Source organism: Phacochoerus africanus, chromosome 15, assembly GCF_016906955.1.
Source record: "Phacochoerus africanus isolate WHEZ1 chromosome 15, ROS_Pafr_v1, whole genome shotgun sequence".
In the NCBI taxonomy this organism is placed as follows: Eukaryota; Metazoa; Chordata; class Mammalia; order Artiodactyla; family Suidae; genus Phacochoerus; species Phacochoerus africanus.
Genome location: NC_062558.1, coordinates 49,168,544 through 49,196,502, shown reverse-complemented (window position 1 = coordinate 49,196,502; position 27,959 = coordinate 49,168,544). Strand labels below are relative to the sequence as shown.

The 27,959-nt window shown below is 53.9% G+C and overlaps 1 protein-coding gene and 1 gene segment (V, D, J or C); both read right to left on the bottom strand.

Moving 5' to 3' along the window:
* Window positions 1-269: 269 nt before the first annotated feature.
* On the bottom strand, window positions 270-27,754 carry LOC125116374 (immunoglobulin lambda-1 light chain-like). 2 transcript variants are annotated; one of them, XM_047761563.1, is made up of 4 exons: window positions 27,621-27,754; window positions 27,175-27,469; window positions 2,028-2,065; window positions 270-724 (listed from the first exon to the last, which is right to left on the bottom strand). In XM_047761563.1, exons 1-4 carry the CDS (start codon window positions 27,748-27,750, stop codon window positions 405-407), a joined length of 783 nt encoding a protein of 260 aa, XP_047617519.1. In that variant the 5' UTR covers window positions 27,751-27,754; the 3' UTR covers window positions 270-404. The 2 variants fall into 2 exon arrangements, with proteins under 2 accessions (XP_047617519.1, XP_047617518.1); XM_047761562.1 differs by lacking the exons at window positions 27,175-27,469; window positions 27,621-27,754 and adding exons at window positions 22,142-22,433; window positions 22,585-22,646.
* Window positions 3,388-4,608, bottom strand: LOC125116184 (Ig lambda chain C region-like). The segment is given in 2 exon segments: window positions 3,388-3,874; window positions 4,547-4,608. Coding segments are annotated over 2 exon segments (414 nt in total).
* Window positions 27,755-27,959: the final 205 nt, after the last annotated feature.

Below are 27,959 nucleotides of genomic sequence, written 5' to 3'. Positions count from 1 at the left end.
CTGGGCCAGTCAGGGGTGGACAAGGTCCACACGGAGGAGGGAGCCTGGGGGCCCGGGGGAAAAGTGGGCAGCCTTCCACTCTGGCGGTGGCCCCACGCCCCTGGTTCTAGAAGGTCCTCAGGGGCGTGGAGGTGACCCCCCTCGCTGGCACATGCCTCAGGCCTCCCCCCACCCCGATTTCCCCAAGGCCAAGGGGGACTCTCTCCACCTTCGAGGATGACCCCATGCAAGCCCGAAAATGGGTAGACACAAGTGAGCGGAGAGCATGATTTCTGAATGACAAGGAGGACGGTTTATTGGGAGTTGACAGGTGCAGGAGGAAGGGCTGGGCTGGAGCAGGGTCGCGGGGAGACCCTCGCGGGGGTCCTGTGGCTCCAGGCCCCTGAGGGTGGGGGCCCAGGGACCTAGGCGCACTCGGAGGGCGTCACTGTCTTCTCCACATTGGTCCCCTCGTGGGTGACCTGGCAGGTGAAGCCGCTGGAAGATTTCCAGTCACTGGCGGACAGGGCCAGGTAGCTGCTGGCCGCGTACTTGTTGTTGCTCTGTTTCGAGGGCTTGGTGGTCTCCACGCCCTTGGTGATGACGGTGCCGCCTGCCTTCCAGGTCACCGTCACGGCGCCCGGGTAGAAGTCACTTATTAGACACACCAGGGTGGCCTTGTTGGTGTTGAGCTCCTCAGTGGAGGGCGGGAAGAGGCTGACCGTGGGAGCGGCTTTAGGCTGACCTGGGGGTCGGGGAGAGACGGGAGGTCGTTGGCTCAGTGTCCATCAGGAGAATCCCCTGCGCAGGCGATGGGGACACAGAGTCCCAGGCTGAGCCTTGTCCCCCTGAGGTCAGGTCAGCCACAGGTGGGGTCACTCACCTTGCGTCCGAGCATCTCAGAGCCCGAGGCCCGGAGCTGGGGGCCTGCTGAAGTCTCCAGCTCCTCCTCAGGCTCCCATGTCCTCACCCTCCCAGCCTCGCTCCCTCGTGCTGCCTGGAGCCTAGCCCGACCGAGGTGCCCTCTTCCCTCGGCAGGTCTGTCGGTCCCGGGCATCTGTCTGTCGGAGACCACCCCCCCGCCCCCGTCCGAGGTCTTCCTAGGGGAGGACATTTCTGTCCCCTCTTGAGCCTCTCCGCCCTTTCAGGGAGGGGGCACAGGCTCCCCGATGCCACCGTCACCACAGCCCCGACCCCACCGCCCACAGAGGACCGTGTCCAGGGCTGCCAGGGGGCAGGGGCCTTGGGTCCTGGGGCGGGATGCCGGCCAGGCCCCCGGATGAGGGTTTTGGGTGTCAGTGCATTTTCTGTGCTGAGCCTGGGTCTGGGTCTGTGCCTGTTCGGAGGGCCCCTTGTTCAGGGAAGTTGTGCGGAACCCAGTATAACTGCCAGGATCAAGCATCTGCCTGGCGGGGGCCTCTATCTGTCAGCTGCCCCTGTGAGGAGACCCTCCCCGCCCACCTGGGGTGCCTGCTCTGGGGTGTCCTCCCTGCTGGGAGCACGAGGGGGACCCAGCCCGCGGAGGCCACGTTCTCCAGGGACACTCCCTGCCTCCCTCACTGCAAGTCCCTAGGCCCAGGGGCCCCTCAGTCCCTCAGGGTCCTCACAAGGACCCTGGGCCCACAGGGCCCAGGAGGAGTCCCCGGCACCGTCCGCCCCCTCCCAGCGCCCTTGTCACCTCCCTGGACCTGGTGTCCCTGCCTGAACTCCCCACACCCTGTCCTCTGTCCCTCCTTGTCCTCAGACCCCAGGGCTGCAGGCTCTGAGTGAGGAGCTTTGCTCCCAGGGTCCCTGGGGCAAGGGTTCCTTGGGCAGCGCCCTTGGGTCTCAGAGCCTGGCCCTGGACTAGCAGCCTCCATGTCTGCCCTTAGCTGGACCCTGTGTCAAGAGGGCGGGTCGGGCTCGAGGGGCTGAGGAGCGTGGCCTAGGGGCCTCCTCTTCGGACCCCACCGAGGTTCAGACCTCAGCCCCAGTCGGAGGAGAACGGAGAGAAGATCGACCCAGATTTCACTCGGATCCCCAAGGAGGAGAGAAAAGGGGAGACTCACCGAGGACGGTCAGATGGGTCCCATCGCCGAACGGAACACACAGTGATACAGCCTCAAACATAAACCTCCTGCCCCCTCCACCCCCCACCCCAGGCCACCTGCATCTGGCTGGAGGCTCACAGGCCGCCCCTGCCACGGGGGCTGGTCTGGGTCTGGGAGGGTGAGGGGGGTGCCCTCTCCCCACCTGCACCTTCACCCGTGGGAAGGGGGGAGCCGTCCAAGCCCAGGCAGAGGAGGGGCAGCAGGGAGGTCTGAGTGTCCCCGCCTGTCCCAGGCCCCTTCCTCTCCGGGTCAGCAGCTTGGAGAGATCCTGATGGGAGCGTGAGGAGCCCTTCAGGGCACGGAGGGGATGGAGCTGTGCCCTCTGCAGAGGGGACCCCCGAGAGTTCTAGACACTCCACTCGGCCTCGAGGCACAGCTACCGTGGCCATCTCTGCAATAGCTGAGGGCTCGCTCTGCGTGTGTGCGTGCGTGCGTGCATGCGTGTTTGTGTGTGTGCCTGTGTGTGTGTCTCACAGGGCAGCTGTGGGATCCTGAGGGAGCGCCTAGGACAAGGTCCCGCATCCCATGCTGAGCTCCTCCAAGTGCATCATTTCCCAGGCAGACCCATGGCGGAATCCCAGAGGCAGAACCTGGACTTGGAGGTCGCGAGGCCTATGGACACTTGGACGTTAGGCAGTGGTGGTGGGGCCAGGCGTGGGCTGGCTTCTGAGGGGTCGGGGAGAGCAGAGAACTGGCGTTGTCCCAGGGGCCTTGCTGCATCTGGGACCTTGGGACACACGCGGGTGGAAGGCTACCTGAGGGGACCGAGGGATGAGGGAGCAGGGTCTCGGGACGAAGGGCCCTGTGGTACGTGTGACAGGGAGGGCCTGGGGAAGGGGCAGAGGGTGGTGTCCCCGGGGCGGTCGGAGCTGGCTGTGCCCCTAAGGATGGGGCTGGGGGTGGGGCTCTAGGACGTGGTGAGTGGGCGTGAGCAGAGTGGTCACGCTGTACATGTGGGTCGTCCTGAAATGGACAGAGGCCCTCAGAGGGGGACACTGTCGAGTGCTGAGCTATCGTCCTGGGGTTTCGGGGAAACAATGCATGAGTGGCTGGGCCAGTCAGGGGTGGACAAGGTCCACACGGAGGAGGGAGCCTGGGGGCCCGGGGGAAAAGTGGGCAGCCTTCCACTCTGGCGGTGGCCCCCCGCCCCTGGTTCTAGAAGGTCCTCAGGGGCGTGGAGGTGACCCCCCTCGCTGGCACATGCCTCAGGCCTCCCCCCACCCCGATTTCCCCAAGGCCAAGGGGGACTCTCTCCACCTTCGAGGATGACCCCATGCAAGCCCGAAAATGGGTAGACACAAGTGAGCGGAGAGCATGATTTCTGAATGACAAGGAGGACGGTTTATTGGGAGTTGACAGGTGCAGGAGGAAGGGCTGGGCTGGAGCAGGGTCGCGGGGAGACCCTCGCGGGGGTCCTGTGGCTCCAGGCCCCTGAGGGTGGGGGCCCAGGGACCTAGGCGCACTCGGAGGGCGTCACTGTCTTCTCCACATTGGTCCCCTCGTGGGTGACCTGGCAGGTGAAGCCGCTGGAAGATTTCCAGTCACTGGCGGACAGGGCCAGGTAGCTGCTGGCCGCGTACTTGTTGTTGCTCTGTTTCGAGGGCTTGGTGGTCTCCACGCCCTTGGTGATGACGGTGCCGCCTGCCTTCCAGGTCACCGTCACGGCGCCCGGGTAGAAGTCACTTATTAGACACACCAGGGTGGCCTTGTTGGTGTTGAGCTCCTCAGTGGAGGGCGGGAAGAGGCTGACCGTGGGAGCGGCTTTAGGCTGACCTGGGGGTCGGGGAGAGACGGGAGGTCGTTGGCTCAGTGTCCATCAGGAGAATCCCCTGCGCAGGCGATGGGGACACAGAGTCCCAGGCTGAGCCTTGTCCCCCTGAGGTCAGGTCAGCCACAGGTGGGGTCACTCACCTTGCGTCCGAGCATCTCAGAGCCCGAGGCCCGGAGCTGGGGGCCTGCTGAAGTCTCCAGCTCCTCCTCAGGCTCCCATGTCCTCACCCTCCCAGCCTCGCTCCCTCGTGCTGCCTGTAGCTGAAACCCCAGTCCAGGCCTTCTGGCTTGAGCTGTAGCCGAACAAGTCGTATTCCTGGAGGCAGCTGCTCCTGCTGTTGGGGCCCTTCTTGCTGGTCACCCCAAGACCAGCCACCTCCCCCACAGAGAAAGAGGGTCCAATCCTTGATGCTCGTAGGGCAGGGGGGAAGCAGCCCCCAGAGAAAAAAAGTGACTTTCTTGGGATAGCAGAGGACAGGACGGCTAGGAAAGGCATGAGAACCACTTAACCTAGGATGGTGAACTGGGTCCCACTGCCAAAAGAATACCATGCTGACTGAGGCTCGAAGAAAACCCTGTTGGGACTAGCACCTGAGTCCTGTCCCCTGGGGCCGGGCTGGATCAGGGACAAGATGGGCGTTACGGGCACAGGGCTGCAGCAGGTAGGGCTGTGTTCTGGTGGTGCTTGGATGAGTAGGCTAGCCCACCAGAGGCCAGAGCAGCCCTGGGCGGGCCCGTGGTCTGGAGGTGTCCCCATGCCCAGGCCCATGTGCCGAGGCAGGCATGACCCACGCCTTGGAGTCACCCAGTGTGTGACCCCCTCCCCCATTCTGAGACTGTCCTGATGGATGATGCTGAGAGCCACATGCCCTTAGGTGGCCATGTGGTGATGGACAATGAGTCCTTAGCTGGCTCAGACCCTCCTGACCACTCCTGGCCTCATTTTAGGGACTCTGAAGGTTTCTTCCCCCACAATTTCCCGCAGACAGCTTCCTTCCTGGGCCTGTGGACACTAGATTATTCCTGACCCCTGGTGCCTCCATGTGGAAACCCCCTATACCATTGTCTCCACCCACTGAGACAGTTCAGTTCCTCTCCTTTCATGAAGCCTTCTCTGCTCTCTCAGATCACTGTCTTTCTGTCCATCTGTTTGTCCTTCTGTCCATCCATCCATCATCAATTTATCCATCATCTTCCATCCATCCATTCATCCATCCATTCATCCATCATCCATCATCCATCCATCTGTCCAACAATGTCTTCCAAGCACCCATATTCTGGGCACCGTTTCATGTCAGGACATGTGCAGGAGCCCTCTCCTTCCCACCCTCAACTCCTGGAAATCTCTCAGGTCAAGGCCAACAAGGCCCTCATCCCAGTGAAGTTGGAGATCCCTCTCTGTCCCCTGTGTTCTTCCACTATCTTCTGACCCACACTGTGCTCTCTGACTGCCACCCTGGTGTCTCGGCATCTCTATTTCCAGTCCTGACCTCTCTTTTTGCCTCTAGATTTATGCTCCTTCTTCCTCCTGAGTGCATCTCTGCTTGCGTGCCCTGTAGAAACCTCAAACCCAACATTCCCCATCTAAATTCCTCACAGTTCCCTGCAAACTTGCTTCCTCTCATTGTCTTTACTTCAATAGAGCTCTCCCCAAACCAGAGGCCTAGAGTCATCCCAGAATGCGTTCCCCTCATTGAATCACTCTCTGTGTCCTAGACTTCCTATTGTAACACAAAAATACCATTAAAATACTTAGAAAAGGAAAAAACACCCAAGTCATGCTCTGAGAGTTATGGCAAGAATCCACAGGCTTTGCCAAATCTGATTTTATCTCCCAATGTAGTTTATCTGAGTCGGGAGGTAACCTGTGGCATTGGGGCCAACATTTTCATCTCAGCAGGAGGACTATTTGGTCATGGTTATCTTTAAGATGTGCACGTAAATTTTTTGAAACAAAATTAAACAGAATAGCAATATAAATTCAACACAATTCTGATTTGAAGAAAGCAAACATCCAGTCTTTTATTAAGTTAATTATCTAAGGAAACATCCGCAACTTGATAAAGAGCATGTCCTGAAACATAGCAACATTCACATGTAAAGGCAAAATCGACTTAAAGGCTAAGGTTCCCACTCTTACTTTTATTGTGTTCTACAGATTTGACCCAATGAAAGGAGATGAGCGGGGGTGGGGGTGGGGAGAGTGTGAGTGTTAAGAAAAATTCGATAAAATTATTCTTTACAGACAAAGGGCTAGTCTATTAAAGAAAACCCCAGACAGTCAGCTGAAAGACTCTCAGAATTAACACAAGGGTTAACTAAAATGATTGAATACAAGAGCAATAGGCAAAAGTGAGTAGGTTCCTTTTATGCAAACAGTAAGCACTGAGGCGATGAAATTGTGGAAACACTGACGACTTCAATAAACATCCTGTTAAAAACCCTGGGAATAAACTCACATAGAATATGCAAAATTGGCATGGGTAAAATATTACACAACTTGACAAATGGACACAATAGCAAAGACATCAATTCCCCACAAATGAATCTATGTACTTTATGAAGTATAAAGTATTCCACATCACCAAAGGAATAACTTTTGAAAATTAGTAAATTGATTTTAAAGTCTAACAGTAGAACAATGGCAGAGAATAGACAGGACTATTTTGAATGAAAATAATGGAGGCTTTGTTCTATACCAGGCACCAAAATCCACAAAGCTAAAATAATTAAAAGAGCGTGGAACAGGAATTGATCATTAGATCAATAAACCAGAGAAAAGTTGTGATAAATCAATGATTTGGTGTTTGATAAAGTTGCATTTGAATTCAACAAATATACAACCATTGGCTCTCCATTTGGAAAATATATAAGGTTATATTCCTGCCACACAAAAACAAACCCCAGGCAAAGTAAAATCAGACACCAAAACAATGGACAGTACTTGAAGAAAATAGGAAAAAAACACTAAAGTAGAAATGTGTTTCCTATGTTGGCCGCAGATTACAGACACAATCAAGAAAAACAACCAAGCTGAGGTATAAAAACTAAAAAGGCTTTCTTGTGAAAGACCCCACAAACAAAAGCATAAAACAGATCAGGGAAATTTTTTTGCAGCACAAATACTTAATGAGGAATTACTATTCCAAATAGATGAAGAGTTTCTATAGCTCTCTAAGAAAATACAACCAACCAAAACTAAAACCGGAATAAAAACACCCAGGCAAAACTATGACCGGTAAATTCATAGGAGAAATAAAATCAGTCAATAAAAATATAAAAGGAAAATAAGTTTCACCAATGATCAAATAAAGAAATGATGATCATTTTTGTTCTTATTTTTTTTTTTGCACTCTTTTTTTTGGGCCTCACCCACGGCATAAGGAGGTTCCCAGGCTAGGGGTCCAATTGGAGCTATATAGCTGCCGGCCTACACCACAGCCACAGCAAGACCAAATTTGCACTGTGTCTGCGACCTACCCCACAGCTCACTGCAACCCTGGATCCTTTACCTACTGAGTGAGGCCAGGGATTGAACCCGAAATTTCATGGTTCCTAGTCAGATTTGTCTCCACTGCACCACGACAGGAACTCCTGTTCTCATTTTTTGCTTGTCAGATACGCAAAATAGAAAAAGATCCACCTGTCACATTATTGGCAAGGGTGGAGAGGAAGAGGCACTGTCATTTGCTGTGGTGAGTGTAAACTGGAATAGCATTTTGAGAAGCCCATTGCTACTACCTATGAGAATATCAAAGCCTGTCCTCTCTGTCTAGCCAACCCACTTTTAGGCAACTATCCCGCGAGGAGACACTAGTACATTTTATACATACATGGCATTTGCACACACTTGGGGATTTCCTTGTAGCCGTCTCTTGTAATTTGTATTTTTATTTTATTTTTTCATTTTCATTTTTTATTTTTTTGTCTTTTTGCCTTTTCTAGGGCCGCTCCTATGGCACATGGAGGTTCCCAGGCTAGGGGTCGAATCGGAGCTGTTGTTGCCGGCCTACGCCAGAGCCACAGCAACGTGGGATCCGAGCCATGTCTGCGACCTACACCATATCTCACGTCAATGCTGGATCCTTAACCCACTAAGCAAGGCCAGGGATCGAACCCACAACCTCATGGTTCCTAGTCCGATTCATTAACCACTGAGCCATGACAGGAACTCCTTGTAATTTGTATTTTTAAATGGAAACAATCTAAATGTCCATGCAAAGTGGAATGGTTAAAAGCATTCTGGTTCAGGGAGTTCCTGTTGTGGCTCAGCAGAAATAAATCTGACCAGCATCCATGAGGATGCAGGTTCAATCCCTGGCCTTTCTCAGTGGGTTAAGGATCTGGCGTTGCTGTGGCTGTGGTGTAGGCCGGCAGCTACAGCTCTGATTCAACCCCTAGCCTGGGAACCTCCAAATGCTTCAGGTGTGCCCTAAAAAAGACGAAAAAAAATCCACACAACCCCCCAAAAACCATGCTGGTTTACCCAGACGTTGATGTCTTACAAAGCCATTCCAAGAACATGGGAGATCCATATGGGCTGATACAGAAAACGTCAACAGATTGTTTAAAAAACTAGTTGCCGGCTAATAGGTAGAGCATGACCTCCCTTTTGAAAAACTAAATCCCAATGCTAATTAGATACGTGTGTGTGTGTGTGTGTGTGTGTGTGTGTGTTTTACGGACATACACACACAGGAGGAGGGCTGGAAATATATAGACCCACCTGACGATGTCTGTCTCTGGAGAACGGGTTTTAGCATAAGATATGGGCAGGGGTGGTAAGTAGAAACACTCAATTTTTACTATTTTTTTTTTGGCTTTTGACTTTTTAGGGCCGTATCTGAGGCATATGGAGGTTCCCAGGCTAAGGGTCCAAGTGGAGCTGTAGCTGCCGGCCTACGCCAGAGTCACAGCAACGCCAGAGTGCTGTGTCTGCAACCTACACCACAGCTCACAGCAACGCTGGATCCTCAACCCACTGAGCAAGGCCAGGGATCAAATCCATATCCTCATGGATACTAGTTGGGTTTGTTAATCAGTGAGCCACGATGGGAACTCCTCAATTTTTACTTTATATACTTCTGTGTTGAATATTTTTTTAAAGCACAAATTACTTCTGTGTTATAATTATTTTAGAAGCTAAAATGAAATATATCTTCTTGTGAACATTTTCATAACTATGGAAAATTATAAAGCCAAAATTAAAATTAAGCAAAATCCCATCAGCCAGAGACATATCACTGACATTTTTCTGTATTTTCTGGCAGGCTTTTTAAAATGCAAACGTACTTTAAACCCAATTTCAGAAACACAATTTTGGAGGTTTGTGTAAGATTCCTTATGATGGCTATTCCATGCTGTATTTAGCCACACCCTTTCTGCTGGGTTATTTAGGTTACTTCCAGTTTTCTCCCATCATTAATAATGTTGGAGTTCCTGCTGTGGCTCAGTGGTTAATGAATCCGACTAGGAACCATGAAGTTACAGGTTCGATCCCTGGCCTCACTCATTGGGTTAAGGATCCAGCGTTACCATGAGCTGTGGTGTAGATCCTGCGTTGCTGTGGCTCAGATCCTGTGTTGCTGTGGCTCAGATCCTGTGTTGCTGTGGCTCTGGCGTAGGCTGGCAGCTGTAGCTCCGATTCGACCCCTAGCCTGGGAACCTCTATATGCCGTGGGAGTGGCCCTAGAAAATGCAAAAAGACAAAATAATAATAATAATAATAATAGTAATAATAATAATATCGTTGAAATAACAACAAAGAAGATTAATGATGAGTTCTTGTTTGTAAACCTTTGGTTACATCTTTGATTATTTTCCCCCCTTGGGATGAATCCTTAGAAGTGGAATTACATAATTTAAATATATATGTGTTCTTTTATGACTCACTGCATATTGCTAAAATGGGTATACATTTTAGATTTCTATAGACAGTCCATGACAGTACCTGCTCCTCCTCATCTGCCCTCTGGTGCCACCACTTTAAATTCACTTGCCAACTCCATAGGCCCTCTTGCTACCTGGCCACCCATCGACTTTCCACTGCCTCTTCTCCATCATCTAATCTGGCCTCACACTGGTCGCTGCTTTGGAGCCATTTTTCCAAAACACAAACCTGGTTCTGATGGTCCCCCACTTAAATCCCTCAGTGACCCCTCCTGGACCCCAGGATAAAGGGTGCGTTGTACAAGACCCTGGAGGTCTGCACCCTGTTCTCCCCAGTTCTGAAAGCTTCCTGCTGGCTTCTCCCTTTGCCTGGAGGAGCGACCCGCGTCACTAGGTCAAAGCCCTGGATCTGTAAGACCAGCTTGGTATCCTCCCTGCCATCTTATTGCTCTGAAAATGGTCCATGGGTCTGCCCCACATGTAGATATGACCCCCTTGATTCAGGCCTGGCTCCAGGAAACATTTAGGACCCCTGTTGAGGAACTGACCTCCTTGGGGGAGACTGAGCCAAGCTCTTGCTCCCTTCTCTGGGCACATTACAAACAGCCTGTTCCCTTGGAGTGCTTCTTAAAACACATAATAATATATGTCGTTACATAATATGTCAGTATGTCACTGACATACTAAAATAAAATCAATACCAACAATACACACCAGACAAAATGCCAACACTTCAAATAAAGCCAGCATCTGCCTAGGCCCATCCCCTCCGGCTGATTTTCTGCTCATGGCCGCCGTCCCATTCTGTCCTTCATGCCTGGGCCCCATCAAAGGGAAGCCCACACCCCCTGCGCCATGACTGCTTCGGCCCCTTACTGGTTTTGTGGGCTCTGCAGGCTGCATCCCGTTGGGGTTTCCATGCTGGGGTCCTGCTCTGGGCAGTACTGCCACTACCATCAGGGGCAGCAGGCCTTGGGATCCCGTCAAGCCCTGCAGAATGAGAGGCCAGTGCTGCCCAGGGACAGAGCTCTGTCCCCTGGGGTCTTCACAGCCCACCTAGCCTGGCCTGGGCTTCATCTGCCCTCAGGGTCAATGGCACCTCCAGCTGACTGCTGAATAAGTTCCCTGGACGGGTTGGCAGCTGCCCCTGCTGGCAGTGGCCATCTCAGTGCACCCCTCATGGCCCTGTCCTCTGCCTGGGCCGTCTCTGTCCCTGCCCTCAGCTCCTGGCCCCCTCAAGGGCCCATGGCCCTTACTCCTGGGGCCTCTCCCCAAATGGCATCTACCAACTGCCCTGCTGTGGTTGGGATCCAGGGCTCAAGGGCTTCACACCAAATCCAGCCCACCTGTCCCACCCCTGGGGCGCTGGATGGGGCACATCTGTTCTTGTTCCCTGTTCAGCAGGGCCATCTCTAAGCTGTGACGTCCTCTCCCTGGGGCCTGGGGGCGCTGTGGAGGGGGGCGAGTGCCCAGTAGAACAGGAGTCACTGGGGCCTGAGTTCAGCGGACTAAGGCCTCTCTGTGACAGCTGATAGTCCGGCTGCCTCTCTCGCTGTGACTCGCTGGCCTTTGTCTCTGACCCAGGATCCTGTGTCTTCTGCCATCACCAGCAGGCTTATCTTTTGGCTTGTGGGTGGGAAGAAATCCCAGACCCTCCCCAGCTCTTGATAATGATGGGAGGTGGGGAGAACGAAGTTGATGATGGCGATCAGGACCTCACAGTTTGACCTAATTCAGAGAGCAACTTTGGAGGAACCCCAGGCTTCGGAACCGGATGCGGAGGGGTGTACTATACCACACACTCACACGCACATCCCTGGCCTTGGAGATGGGCCAGGCCCTGACTGGTGATGTGGTGTAGGTACCCTAACATGTCACACAGGGTGTAGGGAGTCCCAAGGAGGCCCTGATCCAGTCCAGCTCCACCTCCCCCACTCCCTGGCCATTGCGGTGCTTGGCCCACTCTAGCCTTGGACCTGGGCCCCTTGCACCTTTGGAGCTGGGTTCCCTCCCAGGATCCAGGATGAAGCTCTTCCCTCCCAGCACCCACTGCCCAGGGCTCAGAAGCTGTGGTTTCCCCCAAGGATGGCCCCAGGTTTAGGGGAAAAAAAGGGGCTGTCCCCAAACTCAGTGACCCCAGCTGCCCCCAGCTGCCCCCATCCCCCCACCCTGCACCTGCTGCAAGGTCTGGGCAGCTGCCACAGCAGACCACATCCTCCTGTGGTGGCTGCGGTCGGAAATCTGGGTCTGGCAGGACCCTGGGAACCCTTGAGGGATGAGCTCTGGCTGCCCAGGCCTGCCCCATGCCCCTCCTGGACAGAGAACAGGCTGAGGGCTAGACTCTCGCTGGCCCAGAGAAGTCTGGATCCAACTGCCCCACTGGTGGACCCCTTGCTCAGGGTCCCTGGCTCCTCTGTGCCACCACCCACCTGCCCTGGAGCAGAGGGGTATGTCATGTACAGAACATGCCCTGCTCCCGTGTCAGAGGGTGTCCCCTGCCTCTGGTAAGCCCCACCTGGGCTCCACCATGCCCCTGGGCCACCCTGTGTCCATCCCGCAGGACCCAAAGAGTCCTCCTGTGGCCACCAGGGCTCCTATCTCTCAGGCCAGATCTGCTCACTCCCTGTTCCCCTCCACCCCCAAACTTAAGCTGGCTTGCCCTTCTCTTAATATCTTCAGCATCTCACTGTTGGGGCCTGGAGGGTCTGAGGCGGAGGGGAACGAAGTCTCCGTCTGGGCATATGACAAAGGTTCTGGCATCAGGGTCTGGCTCTGTGGCCCTGAGTTGATCCTGGGGGTGAAGGATCAGTTCTCCTCCAGCAAAAGGAGAGAGAATCCTGCTGCTTCAGCAGACGTCACAGACCCTCCAACCTGGCAGCTCCTTTTATTGATGAGGAAACTGAAGCACAGAGAGGGAGAGTTTCTTTCCTAAGACACACAGCAAATTGGTATAAAGACTATGTCCTGGGTCCTACCAATACCAGCCAGAGATCTGGGAAGATGGGTTTCTTTGGACATGGCGGTGGGGTGGGGGGCAGCCTGGAACTGGTGGCTTTGGGAATTTTCCATGCTTTAACTTCTAACTTTCCCAGTCCAGTGCCTGGAGCTCAGCCCCAGGGGGAGGGCCTAGTAGGGGGCAGCTGTAGAGGTAGGCAATGCCACAGGAAGACTGAAGCTCAGAAAAGGAGGTGGGAGACCTGAGGGGCTCCAGTGGTGGGGGCAGGTGGGGGTGTAGGGGCTGGACTCCTTTCTGCATCTTCCTTTGAGGTGGGGGGTACATGAGGCAAGTGAGGGCAGTGCAGGGTCAGGCTGACTTCATGTACATTTTGATGCTTCATTCATATGGATTTTGGGATTTTATTCACATCATATGAGCAAAGATGCACTAAGATGACAGATATTTAAATTTTCCCCAATCTAAGGGGACTCAAGTGAAAGAGTGACAGATTTAATTTCAATTTTCAAAAATATTGCATTCAGGAGTTCCCCTTGTGGCTCAGTGGTTTACGAACCAGACTAGTATCCGTGAGGATGTGGGTTTGATCCCTGGCCTCACTCAATGGGTTAAGGATCTGGCGTTGCTGTGAACTGCAGTGTTAGTCACAGATGTGGCTCAGATCTGGTGTTGCTGTGGCTGTGATGTAGGCTGGCAGCTGCAGCTCTGATTCGACTTGTAGCCTGGGAACTTCCATATGCTGCAGATTAGGTCCTAAAAAGAAAAAAAAAAAGTGCATTCAATATTATTTATCTTGATGACTGAGTTTGGGGGCACTTCACAAGCAAGGAGGATGTCTTATTCACCTCACTCTAGTACTGGCTGTGTCTGGGAAACCTGTTAACCTGCAGCCCAGGGAGCTTCTTTCCATAGGGTCTGCCCATCCCCTCCCCGCATGATGGAGTGGGCGTGGCTAGCCCCCAGCATTTGCTGCCTTACCTGACCAGGCGGGTTGGTTGGGCAGAACGGTGTTTTCCAGGTCCTTCCCAAAGCCTTAGTCTGATACCTGGGAGGGGTGCACCCCCATCATGAGGGGACCCTACTTTGTGAGGTGGTGGCTTCGTAGCAGCCTCTGCTCCTTTAACTGTTTACCAGGAACTATCAGCCTGGTGAGTCCTCCTAGGACCCTGCCAAAGGGTGGTCCACAAGTAAACATTTTTTTTTTTTTACACATTTTAGGGCCGCATTTGTGGCATATGGAAGTTCCCAGGCTCGGGGTCGAATCGGAGTTATAGCTGCCAGCCTACACCACAGCCACAGCAGTGCGGGATCTGAGCCGCGTCTGCGATCTACACCACAGCTCACGGCAATGCTGGATCCCCAATCCACTGAGCGAAGCTAGGGATAAAATCTGCATCCTCATAGATACCAGGAGAATTCATTTCTGTTGCGCCACAAAGGGAACTCCAGACTTAAATATGAGATAACAAGCATTTTTCGCAAATACATCGTATGAGCAAAGATGCACTAAGATGACAGATGTGTAAATTTTCCCCAATCTAAGGGGCATCTTAAGTGAAGGAGTAACAGATTTAACTAGTAGGTTCTGCACAAGGCCTCTTGGTGTGCATCCCTGACATGGAGAAAGTGGATGACAAGTGGCTGGGTGACACACTCTGCAGGTAGTTTCTGGAAAAGCTGACTCTGGGGTGGAGCCATCTGGCAGGAGGTTTGTTAGGAAGAGCGCTTGGGACCAACCCCAGTGAAAGTGGCTGGGCTGGCCAAGGGATAGTTGGCCAAGGGCCGGCTTCTCCTCGCTGCTCCCTGGCCACCGCCACCAGGGGTCCTACTGCTCAGATGCCCTTCCAAGCCGTCCCATGCTGGCCCTTCTCTGGCCCTCATCATGATTAGGCTTCAAGGGCAGCTGACCAGAACAGGAGCAAGGCACAGGGTGAAGTGGCTCTTCACTTGGTGGCTGATCCAAGATGGCGGGACCATCTGAGGGTGCCTCTCCAATCAGATGGGTCAATGGGTCCTCCTCCTGGAACAATCTGGAGGTGCATCCAACTGCCCACCACACAAATCCTCTTGGAGTTGGGTGGTGTCCAATCCTTTGCTTTCCACAAAATTAAAAGAGTGTGAAATGGAGCTGCCAGCTGATAAATCATTTAAAGGAATAATTTTTGACCATCAACCACGAATGACTTTTGGCGTATAACTAGGAGGGAGTTCAGATCAGAGAGTGACCCTGGATTATAAAGTTCCTATGTATGGGACCAAAATTTCACTGAGGTTTATATAGAGACAAAAGCCGGAACAGCATTGATGCTGCACCACTTCATTCTAAGAGGAAAATTGCATTAATTGATGGATCCACAAAAAAGCACCAGTTAATAATTATTTATGAAAATGTCAAAATATTACGTTATTTTTTGTTTTTGTTTTAATCGCACCCATGGCAAACAGAAGGGCCCGAGCCAGGGATTGAACCTGCGCCACAGGCAGTGACAATGCCAGATCCTTAACCCACTAAGCCACCAGGGAACTCCTACTTATGTGGTTTTGATCAAATTCTGCTATGAATAATTAGGATAATAACTCGATGTGGGAGAAAATTTTTAGTACTTAAAATCATGGGAAATTTTAAAAATTTAAAGTAGTGTTTATTATTATGACATAGATGTTTGACAGAATAATGAATCAGACTTTTGGGGGAAAAAAGATAGGAGCAGACCAAATTTAGGAAGGGATGCAGAATGAAAATAAACCTAAGGAGAAGGGAAGATGAATGCTATAGAAGAATTTTCTATCAAAATTTGGTATCAAATCATGATGATTTTTGGCCACCAATGAATATATGTAAAGGAGTGATGTGAACATTTTATAAACTTCTGACGAACATTTTCAGGTTACAAAGGAGCCGACATTCGTGGGGAAGCCCAGTCCTTAGACCGTCTGGGGGTGATGGTGTTGAGGGCCTGGCTGCAGCCCCATACCTTCTCCTGGTTGGGAACTGGGTCTCAGTGTAGGACGATCGGGCAAGTAACAAGAATGACCGCAGTGATGGGAAGTTCTTGTTGTAGCTCAGTGGTAACGAGCCTGACTTATATCCATGTGGATGCAGGTTTGATCCCTGGCCTCACTCCGTGGGTTAAGGATCTGGCGTTGCTGTGAGCTGTGGTACAAGTTGCAGACACAGCTTGGATCCTGAGATGCTGTAGCTGTGGTATAGGCCAGCAGCTACAGCTCTGATTTGACTCCTAGCCTGGGACCTTCCTTATGCCATGGGTTTGGACCTAAAAAGCAAAAAAGAAGAAGAGGAAGAGGAAGAGGAAGAGAGGAAGAGGAAGAGGAGGAGGAGGAAGAGGAGGAAGAGGAAGAAGAGGAAGAAGAGGAAGAAGAAGAAGGGGAAGGGGAAGAAGAGGAAGAGGAAGAGGAGGAAGAGGAAGAGGAGGAAGAGGAAGAGAGGAAGAGGAAGAGGAGGAGGAGGAAGAGGAGGAAAAGGAAGAAGAAGAAGGGGAAGGGGAAGGGGAAGAAGAGGAAGAGGAAGAGGAAGAGGAGGAGGAGGAGGGAGGAGGAGGAGGAGGAGAAGGAGGCGAAGGAGAAGAAGGAGAAGGAGAAGAAGAAGAAGAGAGAAGAATAGAAAGAAGAAGAAGAAGAAGAGAAGATAGAAGCAGAAGCAGAAGAAGAAGAAGAAGAAGAAGAAGAAGAAGAAGAAGAAGAAGGAGAGTGACCACGGTGAATCAGGGCTCTTTGGAGGCAGGGCAATTCCCTTCCCATATCTGCAATATTCCCACCACTCCTGAGAATAGCTAGTGGAGAAGGTGAACCTGGAGAGGAGACTCGGCTGTCCTAGGTCTCAGGCTCTGCCTCAAGGGTGCTGACAACAGTCTCCACAACTTCATTTCTCAGGAGGATAAACAGAGGCCTGAAGGACAGAAGATGCCCAACACTGAGATCTGAACAGCAGCTGCTCACAGGCTGGTGGAGGGTGTGCCAGGACAGGCAGGGAGTTTGTGTCGCACTTCCCCATCTATCTGCCTGTGCCACAATGAGTCACTGGGTGCTGTTCCCTTTGCCATCAGCTGCTGCACAGTAATAGTCCTCCTCATCCTCAGCCTGGGCCCGGCTAATGGTCAGGGTGGAGCCAGAGAACCGCTCAGGGATCCCTGAGAGCTGGTGGCTATCGCTATATATGACCAGCACAGGGGCCTGGCCCACCTTCTGCTGGTACCAGAAAGTGTGTTTATATCCAATATTGTTCCCCCCACAGGTGATCCTGGCCGTCTGTCCTAGGGACACTGACAGTGAAGGTGGCTGAGTCAGCTCATAGGAGACCACGGATCCTGCAAGAGAGAGAAGGAGATGTGGGCTGGAGGGGAAGAACCTACACAGAGAGACCACCTGACCACCCTGCCTGACTAAATTCCAAGATTATCTGGGCCCCCAGGGCTGCCCTGCCCATCAGCCCAGGGGTCAGGCTGCAGGATGGAGTCTCTGAACTCATGGGACCCCCGCCCCCCTTCTCTGGCAGCTGCAGCCCTCAGGGCTCACACAGCAGTGAGCACAGGGCTCAGCCCCTCCAGCCCCTCCTCCTGCAGCAGGGCCCTGAGCCTCCTGCCCCCACAGGCAGCGCCTGCTGAACTCAGAGTCAGGCCCAGGCTGGTCCCCAATCCCTGGGCATGGGTGGCTGTGACCCAGGGGTGGCACCTGTGCAGTGAGCCAGGAGGCTGAGCAGGAGAGGGGTCTAGGCCACGGTGGAGGCGCCCTGATTCTGCTCCCCGAGGCCCAGGCTGGGCAGGGCTCCTCCCAGGCCTGTCTTATCCCCTGGCTGCAGGGAGAGCTGCTAGGCATGCAAATCAGCCAGAGCCCAGGCGGGCTGCCTGAGGAGCTCTGTGCTCTCAGACAAGGGCTCAGCCCCCAGGGCCCCAGAGGGGGAGGGGTGGTCCCTGGGGACCCCACTGCGCCCGGGTGTCCTCCTGCACCTACTGGCCCCATAATCTAATGTGACATGTCAACCCTGGACTCTGTCCTGGACTCACTCCTGGATGAACCTGGTCACAAGAGCCCAGACCCGGATCTGTGGTCTCTGAGCCCATCTAGGAGGCTTAGACTAGAAAAGGATTCGACCCTGAACCCCAGCTCCCAGGACCCAGAGACTGAATAAGATACTCGTGTCAGGAGTCTGTGGAGTGTTCCAGGCCATCACAGGGCTGTGTCAGCACAGGGCTCTGAGCTCCTGGGGCAAGGCCTGTCCTGAGCCTCAGGGGCCCCCTTTGGCCTCAGGGGTAGGAGCAGACCAGGTGCTAAAAGAAATGTTTGCTCTATAGGAGGAGGAGAGGGGGCTTGGTGGTTTAATAATTCTGTCAGCGAATGTTATCCTAAGCAGTTTCTCTCCAGCTGCTGAGGAAAATATATAAGCAGTAAGTGTCATAATGATGGAGTTAGTCCTGAAGAGCTTATTGAGTGACTGCTGTGTGTCAGGAACAGGGAAACAGAAGATGTGGAAATTTCTGGTCCCTCCCGCTTCCCTGTGATGTCAAGTGGTGGGGGGGCAGGTGGGGGATGGTGGGGGAGCAGCTATGTCTGGAGGTTGGGGGCTCTGAGCACAAGGGTTGGGGAAGGGTCTGTGCTCACAGGGAGGATGGGCGGGTGTGGACAGTGAGGGCTTTTGAGCAGGATTAGCTGGGCTGGAAGAATCAGGCGCCCTCTCTGTGTGCAGGACCTGGGAGCCCCCAGAGCCAGAAGATGTGTGCTTGAGAGTGAAGGTGACAGTGAAGGAAAAGGACACCGGTCCTCAGGGGTGAGATCACCCTGCTCCCAGGACTCCTCCCCTCCAGGTGGCCCTGCAGGGAGTTCTCTGCTGCCCCCTGGTGGCCGCTGGTCCACACTGGCTGGGGAGGCTCAGGGGCGGCCTCTGTCCCGGTGGAGCCTCAGAACCCAAGATTCAGGTGCTGATCCCTGGTCCAGGACAGTGGCCTTATTGAGGATTTACTTCCCCTCTGCCCCCCTTCCCTGGCTTGGTCTGCCTCCAGGCATGAAGGAGGGGCTGAGATGACCCCCGAGGCCTCTTAAGTTTGCTGAGGGAAGAATGCAAAAGGCCAAGTTGCTAAAGCAGGAGAGATTTATGGAGGCATCCAAGGGGCACGGGCTGAGCTCAAGATGGTGCCAGCTCTGACTGTGAGGAGGCGCTAGGCTTGTAAAGGATCTGTGGCGGGAATCCGTGGCTGGAATTCATGGTGGGAACTTGTGGCAGGAAAGATGAAGGAGGGGAAGGTCAAGGGAGGGGTAGGGGGCCTAGTCTCATGACAGAGGGCAGTTAACCCATGTAGGGGTGTAATCTATGCAGGCAGTTGTTTTCCGCAGGTCATTGTTTCTTGCTGCCCAACTTGAACCTCCACATTCCGGGAGAGGGTGTAGATCCTGTGTTGGGCCTTACTCATGTCCACAGCAGGTCTCCAAGGGGAACAGTCACATTCGGTGGGTGGGTGGGGGTCTGTCTCCGTCCTCCTGGGAACCTATCAAGATCGTGGCCAGGCTCATTGGAGAGGCAGGCGCTGGGCTCCCAGCAGGCTTCCCTGTCCCTCGTCTATGGGGCAGCGGGGGTCATACAGGCAGTTTGGGCACTGGGGCCACCGCCCTCAGGGGATGGCTCTTATGGGTGCCAGCCGTGGGTGCAGGGTTGAGGGCCAGGAGGATGGCGCTGCAGCCCCAAAGCACAGATGGACAGCACCTACCCAGCAAATGGTCATTCAAACCCATGCTGGGCTGGTGCAGCCCCTCCTGGAACTCAGCTTGAACTAGACAGTCTCTGCCTGAAGGGACTTCCCCCTGGTGGAGGGGACAGTGCAGGGGACACCCTGGGTCTGCAGACCCGGCAGAGGGTCTCCACCTCCGACTCCTCACCCTCAGCCTTCCGTGTTACTTTAAAAGACAAAACACTTGTGGGAATTCCTGTCATGGCTCAGTGGTTAATGAATCCGAGTAGGAACCATGAGGTTGGGGGTTCGATTCCTGGCCTTGCTCAGTGAGTTAAGTATCCAGTGTTGCCGTGAGCTGTGGTGTAGGTTGCAGACACGGCTTGGATCCCGCGTTGCTGTGGCTCTGGCGTAGGCCGGCGGCTGCATCTCTGATTAGACCCCTAGCCTGGGAACCTCTATATGCCACGGGAGCGGCCCTAGAAAATGCAAAAAGACAAAAGCAAAAAACAAAAAACAAACCACTTGCTTTGTTCAGGCCCCTGGCTGTCAGGTGTGACCACTTGGCCAAAGGTCCTCCAAGGTCTTGGGTGGGGGTTTCCTTGTTTCCTCCCACATGGGGTCATTGTATCTGAGGAAAATCTGGGCCCTGCACCGGGAGCTCTATGCAGCTTCTCCTCTTGGACACACTACCCTCTAGATCTGCGTTTGTTGTGGGCTCCCTGGAAGCAGACCCTGGATGGAGACCTGCAGGTCTGGGGTTTGGGGTGAGCTCTGGAGGAGCCCGGGAGACGATGCTGGTCAGGGCTGCCAAGCAGCGACTCCTGGGGACCGAGCTGGGCAGCCGTGCATGTTACCCTGAGCTGAGCCAAGGACGTGGGACCCTGGCCTCAGGCAGCCCTGGACCTGAGTCACACCCAGAGCCTCTGGGTGGCCAGCAGCATGGCCCCGACACTGCTTTCTCTCTGGAATCCCGGCTCTATGTGGACACAGAGCTGAGCTGAGCTGAGGAGGGAGCTCAGAGCTGAGCTGAGGAGGGAGGTTCTGGGCATCAGTCTGGGACAGGTGGCCAAGGAGAAGTGGTCCATGGGGCACTGTGTGGTAACCCAAGGGCCAGCACTGCCTGTTAGTGTTAAATTACTTCTGGGGGGAGGAGGTCCTCAGACTTGTGTGTCTTTCATGCCTTAGGAGCTTCGTAAGCAAACCCAGACCTAAGGCTGTCACGCCTCAGGGGTAAGAAATGGAGTCCAGAGACAACAAGCAGCCTCCAGGTTCCCAGTGCAGCAACCTCTGCCCTCCAGTCACCACAGGAATCCTTGCTTTGCTTCTGCATCTTCTCTCCCAGCCTTTCCCCAGCTCCTGACCGCACAGTGCTCCCACTGCTTCCCGTCTGCTGCTACCATCAATACATTGTTCCTTGAAGCTTCCTGCTGTGGCTCAGAGGTAACAAACCAGACTATTATCCAAAAGGACGTGGGTTCAATCCCTGGCCTCGCTCAGTGGGTTTAGGATCCAGCGTTGCTGTGAGCTGTGGTGTAGGTTGCAGGTGTGCCTCAGATCCTGCATTGCTGTGGCTGTGGCTGTGCTGCAGGCTAGTACATGCAGCTCTGATTCGACTCCTAGCCTGGGAGCTTCCATATGTCATGGGTGAAGCCCTAAACAGTTAAAATATCTACCGATCTATCTATCTATCTATCTATCTAGATATCTACACATACACACACATGTATGTATGTATATATGTGTATATATATAAAATATTGCTCACCTAGAACCTTGCATTATAAAAATCCCTAAGCTTTTTTTTTTTTTTTTAAAATCACATTCGACATATATCTTCCTCTGTCTTTCACCTAAGATCCTGTTTCCCAAACTCACACCATTGCCCTTAAAACACCGGACAACCTGGTCCTTCAAACCCTAAACCCACTGTTGAGTCCCCTTACCTCCAGCAGAACCTGCCTGACAGCTGGGGGAGGGGAAACCTGGGGAGCCCAGACCTGGGGAAACCGGGCTGCATCTGTCCCTGCAGCTGAAACCCGGGCTCTGGACTTGGACACACGTTCAGGCTCAGAGACAGAGTTCTGGGTGAAGCAGAAAGAACAGCTTGATTGCTTTGCCAGGCAAAGGACGCCCCAGCAGGCTAAGCCCTTCCAAGCTGCGTTCTCCCTTGAGAGGGACTAGAGAGGGGTTTATTGGTTTAACCTGATATCATTTGAGAAGGCTCAGGGAGCCTGCATTCTTCTCTCTCCAGAGGTAATTTCCAAGTCATCAAGGCTGGAGTCAGGTGGTCCTGTGACAGTTTCTGGTGATCTTTGGGGTGATTGCCCCTTGACCTTCTCTGGGCAGTGAGACTGCTTACAAAAGGAAGGGGGTGGTAGGGAGCCTTTCAAAGGAAAGGGACACACTAGGCAGCTACAGACCTCTACAGAGTGATCATGAGTAAAAGAAAGCAAGGAAGCAACGAAGAAAGCATTTGTGCAAAGCAGGTGAGAGTCAGTGCTTGGGCCAAGGCAGGGCATCACATAATGGAGCTGTTTGAACTAGTTTTTAGCTGTATCAATATTTCCTACTCATAAACTCTGGAATCAGCCTTTTGAGACGGAGGGGAGGCTGCGAGGCTAAAGGCAAAGCCTTTTACTCGAAGACACAAGGACTCAGGGGCTTGTGAAGGGTTTCCTCTCTGCTTTGTCTGCAGTCTTCCTGGGGCTGGAGGAGGGGGACCCAGCCGGGGAGGGGTTTGTGTCCCCCTTCCCCATCTGGCTGTGTCACTGTGAGCATTACCACTGCTGTCAGCTGACTGACAGTAGTAGTCGGCCTCGTCCTCAGCCTGGGCCCCAGTGATGGTCAAGGTGGCTGTGCCTCTTGACCTGGACCCAGAAAACCGCTCAGGGATCCCTGAGGGCCGCTTACTACCACCATAGATGACCAGGATGGGGGCCTGTCCTGGCTTCTGCCGGTACCAGTTGGCTGCATAGATAGAGTTGCCTCCTTGGCAGGCGATGCTGGCCGTCCCTCCCAAGGACACAGACACTCCCGGGGGCTGAGTCAGCTTAGAAGAGGCCACATAACCTGCAAGAGAGGAGAGGAGAGTGCGTGTGAGGAAGAGGGTCTCACTCCCAGAGCCGCAGGCTCCCTGCAGCCTCCCCTGGGCCGAGCTGACGTTCGTTGGGAACCCGGCTGGTCCTTCATGACCTTGGGGGCTGAGCCTGGGGGGCAGCACCTGTGCAGAGAGAGAGGAGGGGGAGCAGGAGAGGGGTCCAGGCCATGGTGGAGGCGCCCTGAGCTCTGCCTCTGAGACTCAGCAGCAGCCAGGGCTCCCCAGGGCCTCTCTTATTCCCTCCAGGGCCCTGGGGCAGGGAGGCTTCAGGGTTCATGCAAATTTCCTCCTCCTCTGGGGCTGCAAATGGAGTCACAGCAGGGGCGGCCTCAGCACCTGTGACTGAGCAGGAAGGACAAGGCCCTGGGTCCCTCCCAGCAGCCCTCAGGTTGGCCTGGGCCTCAGCTCTTGGATCAAGGTCACCTTCCTGGGGGAGTGACCACATGCCCGCTGTCCCTACCCGTCCCGGCCTGTGGCCTCTCCTGGGCTGCCCAGGGGCTGTGCTCCTCCAGGGGCCTGGCGGTGGGGCTGAGCTGGGCCCCCGAGAGACAGGAGACCCCTGGTCAGCGCCATGCCCTGTGGCTTCACTCCCTCCTCCTCCGGGGTTGTCCTGTCATCGCTAGAGTACCTGTCCCATCCTGGTGTTGTTAGAGTCGGGTCTGTCCCCTCAGGCTGTGGCCCGTCATCTGGTACATGGTCCTCTGTCCCTTCCGCACGCGCTTGTTCCGGGCAGTGGTCACAAATCCCCGTCTCCTCTTCCCCGTGGGGTCTCCCACCTTCTCTGACATCCGCGCCCACAGGAGACCCCGATGGTCCCTGTCAACCATCTCATTTCTTTTCTTTCTCATCAACGTCATGTGGAGACGTGGTAAACGCTCCAGTGTCCCAGACCTGCCGGGAAAGCGGCTTTGCACTACGGGGGCTCTGAGGAGACTGTGGGGTCTCCACCCAGTGCTGAGGACAGCGGCCCTTGGACCCCAAATGCGGACAAGGACGAGGGAAGAGAGGAAGAGCCCAGAAGGATATGCCCCATGGATGGGGACACAGCATTGTCAGTCACACAGCAGGTAAAGCCACCAGAGGGGAGCCTCCCCCACCCCCCCAAAGAGCCCATCGTGGCTCCTGCTCCCCTTCATCCTCACCCCCTTGAGCTCTGGGACCCTTCCTCTCCTGATGGGATGTGAGCTGCTGCCTTTCCCCTCAGTCTGGTCTGGGCTGAGATCTTGGGGGCTTTGGTGGGACAGGCGGGGCCTTTTAACAGCTGGGGCTCTCTGGGCTCTCTTTGGTGGGTTAGATGGGGGTTTGGAAGCTGGTCCTGCGTTTGCACACATTCTTTTACGTCATGAAATATAACGTAGGTGTTTGGTGGGTGCTATTTAGTGGGGTCCTTGGGAAAATTCAGCCTGACCATATCTCCTTTTTAATTGCGGTATTTAGACCACTTACACTCAGTGTGGCTCTTCCTACAGGTCAGTGCAAGTGTCTCATCTTGCTTTTCATTTCTATTTGTCCCATCGTTCCTTCTTCCCATTTTTCTTTTCCTGCCACTATTTCATGAACTGAGTGTGTTTTAGGATGCGATTTCATCTCCTTTATTGATTTACCGGCCAAAGTTGCAGTCCCAAGTCTTCATTGGGAGTTACCTGTGGCACATCGGGTTTAGGAAACGGCCTTGTCATTGCAGCAGCAGTTTGGGTCACGGCTGTGGTGCCAGTTTGATCCCAGGCCTGGAACTTCCACATGCCTCAGGTGTGGCCAAAAAAAAAAAGGGCAAGATTTTATTATAATGTTCGCTGCAGGTTCACTGTACGCGGCTAGCTTATCCGGATGTCGTGTCCCTTCACACAGGATGACAGCATCATCCCATGTCCTCTCCCTCTCCAACCTCTGAGATGACAACCTCTTGAATAGACCTTAGAAGCCGGCAGCACCAACACTCTTCCTCTTTCCTGCTCTAAACCCTTTGGTATCTTTCCAGACTGTGAAACAACACAAAGTTCCTATATTCCTCCACAAAGTCAGCCCAGCAGTGCTTTCCAGGTCTGTGTGGAGTCCCATTTCCACCCGGGCGAGCGCTCTCCTTGGTGAGTCCAGGTTCAGAGGCTCTGCTGGTGACCAACTGTCAATATTCGTTTTAGGAATGCGAACTTTTGATTTGTCCTTCTTTTTTGAAAAGCGTTTTCACTGAGAAGAGTTCCATGTGGACAGGGGTTCTTCTGAGGCTGTGGTTTTGTTGTTGCTTTTTCATTCCAAAGAGTTGGCTGCTGGGTCTCCCGTTTGATGGTGTCCAAGGAGGGATCTGCTCACATCATTGTGCGTCTTCCTCTGGGTGGAACGTGGCTTTTCTCTCTGGCTGCTTTGATGATGACTCTTCCCTGCTGCTCTTAAGGGGGGGTGATGGTGTGTGCTGGGGTGTTTCCTTTGTGTCTGTCCTGCTTGGGGGTTTGGGGAGCTGCTTGGATCTGCGGGGTCATAGTTTCCCTGATCTTAGAACGTTTTGGCCAATATTTCTTCAAATATTTTTCCAGCTCCCCACCCCACCATCTCTTCTGCTTCAAAGGCTCCAACACACGCGCATCATGCCTGTTGAACTTGCCCCACAACACGTGATGCTGCTCTTTATTCCTTTTCCAAAGTATTTTTTCTCTGTAATTTAACTTCTTTCCGGGGTGTCTATTCTATGTCAATGATTCACTAATCTTTTTTTTTTTTTTTTTTTGCTCTGTCTAACATACCGTCCGTTTCTCAGGTGTAACTTGCATTGCAGCCAGCGTAGTTTTCATTTTTAGAAGTTTGACTTGGGCTTTAAAAAAAAAATCTTCTTTGTCTGTAATTAACATAATCAGTCTTTCCTCTACCCATTGAACAAATGGAGTATGGTTCTAACAGGAGCTTTTTCTATCTTGTCCATCCAGTTTCATGTCGGCAATTTCATGGCCAGTTTGGAAAGATCTTTCTTTCCGTCTGTCTGTCTTTCTGTCTTTCTTCTTTTGGGGCTGCATGTGCGGCATACGGAAGTTGCCAGGCTAGGGGTCCAATCGGACCTGTAGCCATGGGCCTACACCACAGCTTTAGCAACCCCATATCCAAGCCGAATCTGCGACCTATACCACAGCTCACGGCAACGCCACATCCGTAACCCACTGAGCGAGGCCAGGGGTAGAATTTGTGTCCTTATGGATGCTAGTAGGGTTCATTAACCATTGAGTCATGACGGGAATTCCATGGAATGTTTTATATACATTTTTAAAACTTTTTATTTTGTGCTTCTTTTGGCTTGTATTCACCTGCTTCCTTTCAGGAAATTTTGATTCCCAATTTTTTGACCACACATGCTGCCTGTGGAAGTTCCCAGACCAGGGACGGAATCAGAGCCACAGCTGTGCTGGAAGTCACCACTCTGGCATGCCAGATCTTTTAACCCACTGTGCAGGGCCCAGAATCGAACCCATGCCTCTGCAGCGACCCAGCGGCTACAGGCAGATTCTTAATGCACTTAATGTGCCAGGACAGGAACTCCCTTGCAGGAAATTCTAATAGGATGCCCGAGGTTGCGAATGACTCCTTGCTTAGGGCGCGCTATGTTTCCATTTCTCACTCTATTTTTCCTTTCCTCTAGATTTGATAACTGAAATGGGCAGATTTCGATCGTTTGTCAACCTGGCCTTCCCCTTTCGCACACGGGACCAGAGCAGCGTTTAGTCTCGCGCAAGTTTCCCCCACTGTCGAGGCAAAGCTTTTCTGACTAGTCCCCCTGAGGCCCCTGGGTAGGAGCTTTCCCCCCTGACTGGGAACCACCTTGACCCCGAGTGTGTGTGTGAGCTCTCACTGCCTTCTCTTCAGGCCTCTTCCTCCCCCGTGAACGAGTGGTTGCTCTTCGGGTTCCCCGGAAGCGCACTCGCAGAGGGAGACCTATCTGCACAGGGGCTGCGGGGTCGGGTGTGATGTCTCTGCAACAAAGCCTGGAGCCCAGCCTGCTCAGCCCTGCAGTGCGGTGACAGTTGAGGACAGGGGGCCGGGGCCCTGCCTGTCATCCTGACCTGAGGCAGGGACTTGGGTCCTGGCTCAGGCATCTCTAGTCCCGAGTCACACTCAGGGAGGGGCAGGCAGGCCCCTGGGGAGCCCATCTCTGGCACAGCCCTGTGCAGGGAGGGCGGGGCTGCGAGCTGAGGAGTCCCAGTGGATGGGAGGGGTGTTGGCCTTGAGAGGGACCCAGGCAGACACCACAGCGCCCACTGCACTAAGGTGCTCCCTGCAGAAACCCTGGCCGCTTTGGATCCCCAGGCTTCCAAAGCGAGCTTTGGAAGCGAGCTTTGGAAGAGAGCCAGCTTCCCCCTGCAGGTCTGGGGCCCACACAGGACATGGGGGCCAAGAGGTGGCCCATCACTCTGGTTTGGATCCAACAATGAAGGTCCCTTGGTCTCTGTCCCCCTCCCTCTGTCCTTTCATTCAGTCCTTCTTTCCCCAAGTCACTCCCAGGGTCACACAACACCCTGTGCCTGAAACTCCCAGCCCTAAATCCCCTCCTGAACCCCCTGTGCAGAGCCTGCCTGGGGGCTGGGCGAGGGGAAGATGGGGGAGCTCAGATCTGTGGAACCCAGGAGGCACCTGTTCTTGCTTTGCCCACAGGCCTCCTGGGGCTGGAGGAGAAGGTGCCCCAGTTGAGGAGGGGTTTGTGTCCCACATCCCCCTCCGCCTGTGTCACTGTGAGGAGTATAACTATCATCAGATGACTGACAGTAGTAGTCGGCCTCGTCCTCAGCCTGGGCCCCGCTAATGGTCAAGGTGGCGGTGTCTCCTGAGTTGGACCCAGAGAACCGGTCCGGGATCCCTGAGGCTCTCTTGTTGTATTCATAAATGACCAGCACGGGGGACTGGCCAGGCTTCTGCCGGTACCAGTGAACATAATAGCTTCCAAAGTTGCCTCCTTGGCAGGCGATGCTGGCCGTCCCTCCCAAGGACACAGACACCCCCGGGGGCTGAGTCAGCTTAGAAGAGGCCACATAACCTGCAAAAGAGGAGAGGAGAGTGCGTGTGAGGAAGAGGGTCTCACTCCCAGAGCCGCAGGCTCCCTGCAGCCTCCCCTGGGCCGAGCTGACGTTCCTTGGGAACCCGGCTGGTCCTTCATGACCTTGGGGGCTGAGCCTGGGGGGCAGCACCTGTGCAGAGAGAGAGGAGGGGGAGCAGGAGAGGGGTCCAGGCCATGGTGGAGGTGCCCTGAGCTCTGCCTCTGAGCCCAAGGCTGGCTGGGCCTCTGGGCCTCTTTATCCTCAGGAGGGAGGTCCTCATGCAAATCTCCTCCCTGCTCCTGGGGCCTTGGTGACCGGCTCCCTGCTGAGCAGAGAGCAGCTGGCTCAAGGGAGGCGCTGACCTGGGGCCTCACGCCCAGGCCTGTGCTCAGAACTGTCCTGTGCTGCCCCCTACCCCCGCCCATGCACACACACCCAGTCTGCACAGGGCTCCCCTTCGGGCCTGGGGGCCCCACAGTCCCCCTCTGT

Coding starts and splice junctions, on each gene's coding strand:
- LOC125116374 (XM_047761563.1), bottom strand. CDS start 27,750: ATGAGGACCTCCCTCCTGAGGATAAAGAGGCCCAGAGGCCCAGCCAGC. Junction 27,470..27,620: donor CCTCCTCTCTCTCTGCACAG/GTGCTGCCCCCC, acceptor CCTCTTTTGCAG/GTTATGTGGCCTCTTCTAAG. Junction 2,066..27,174: donor TCATCTGATGATAGTTATAC/TCCTCACAGTGA, acceptor TGTATCACTGTG/TGTTCCGTTCGGCGATGGGA.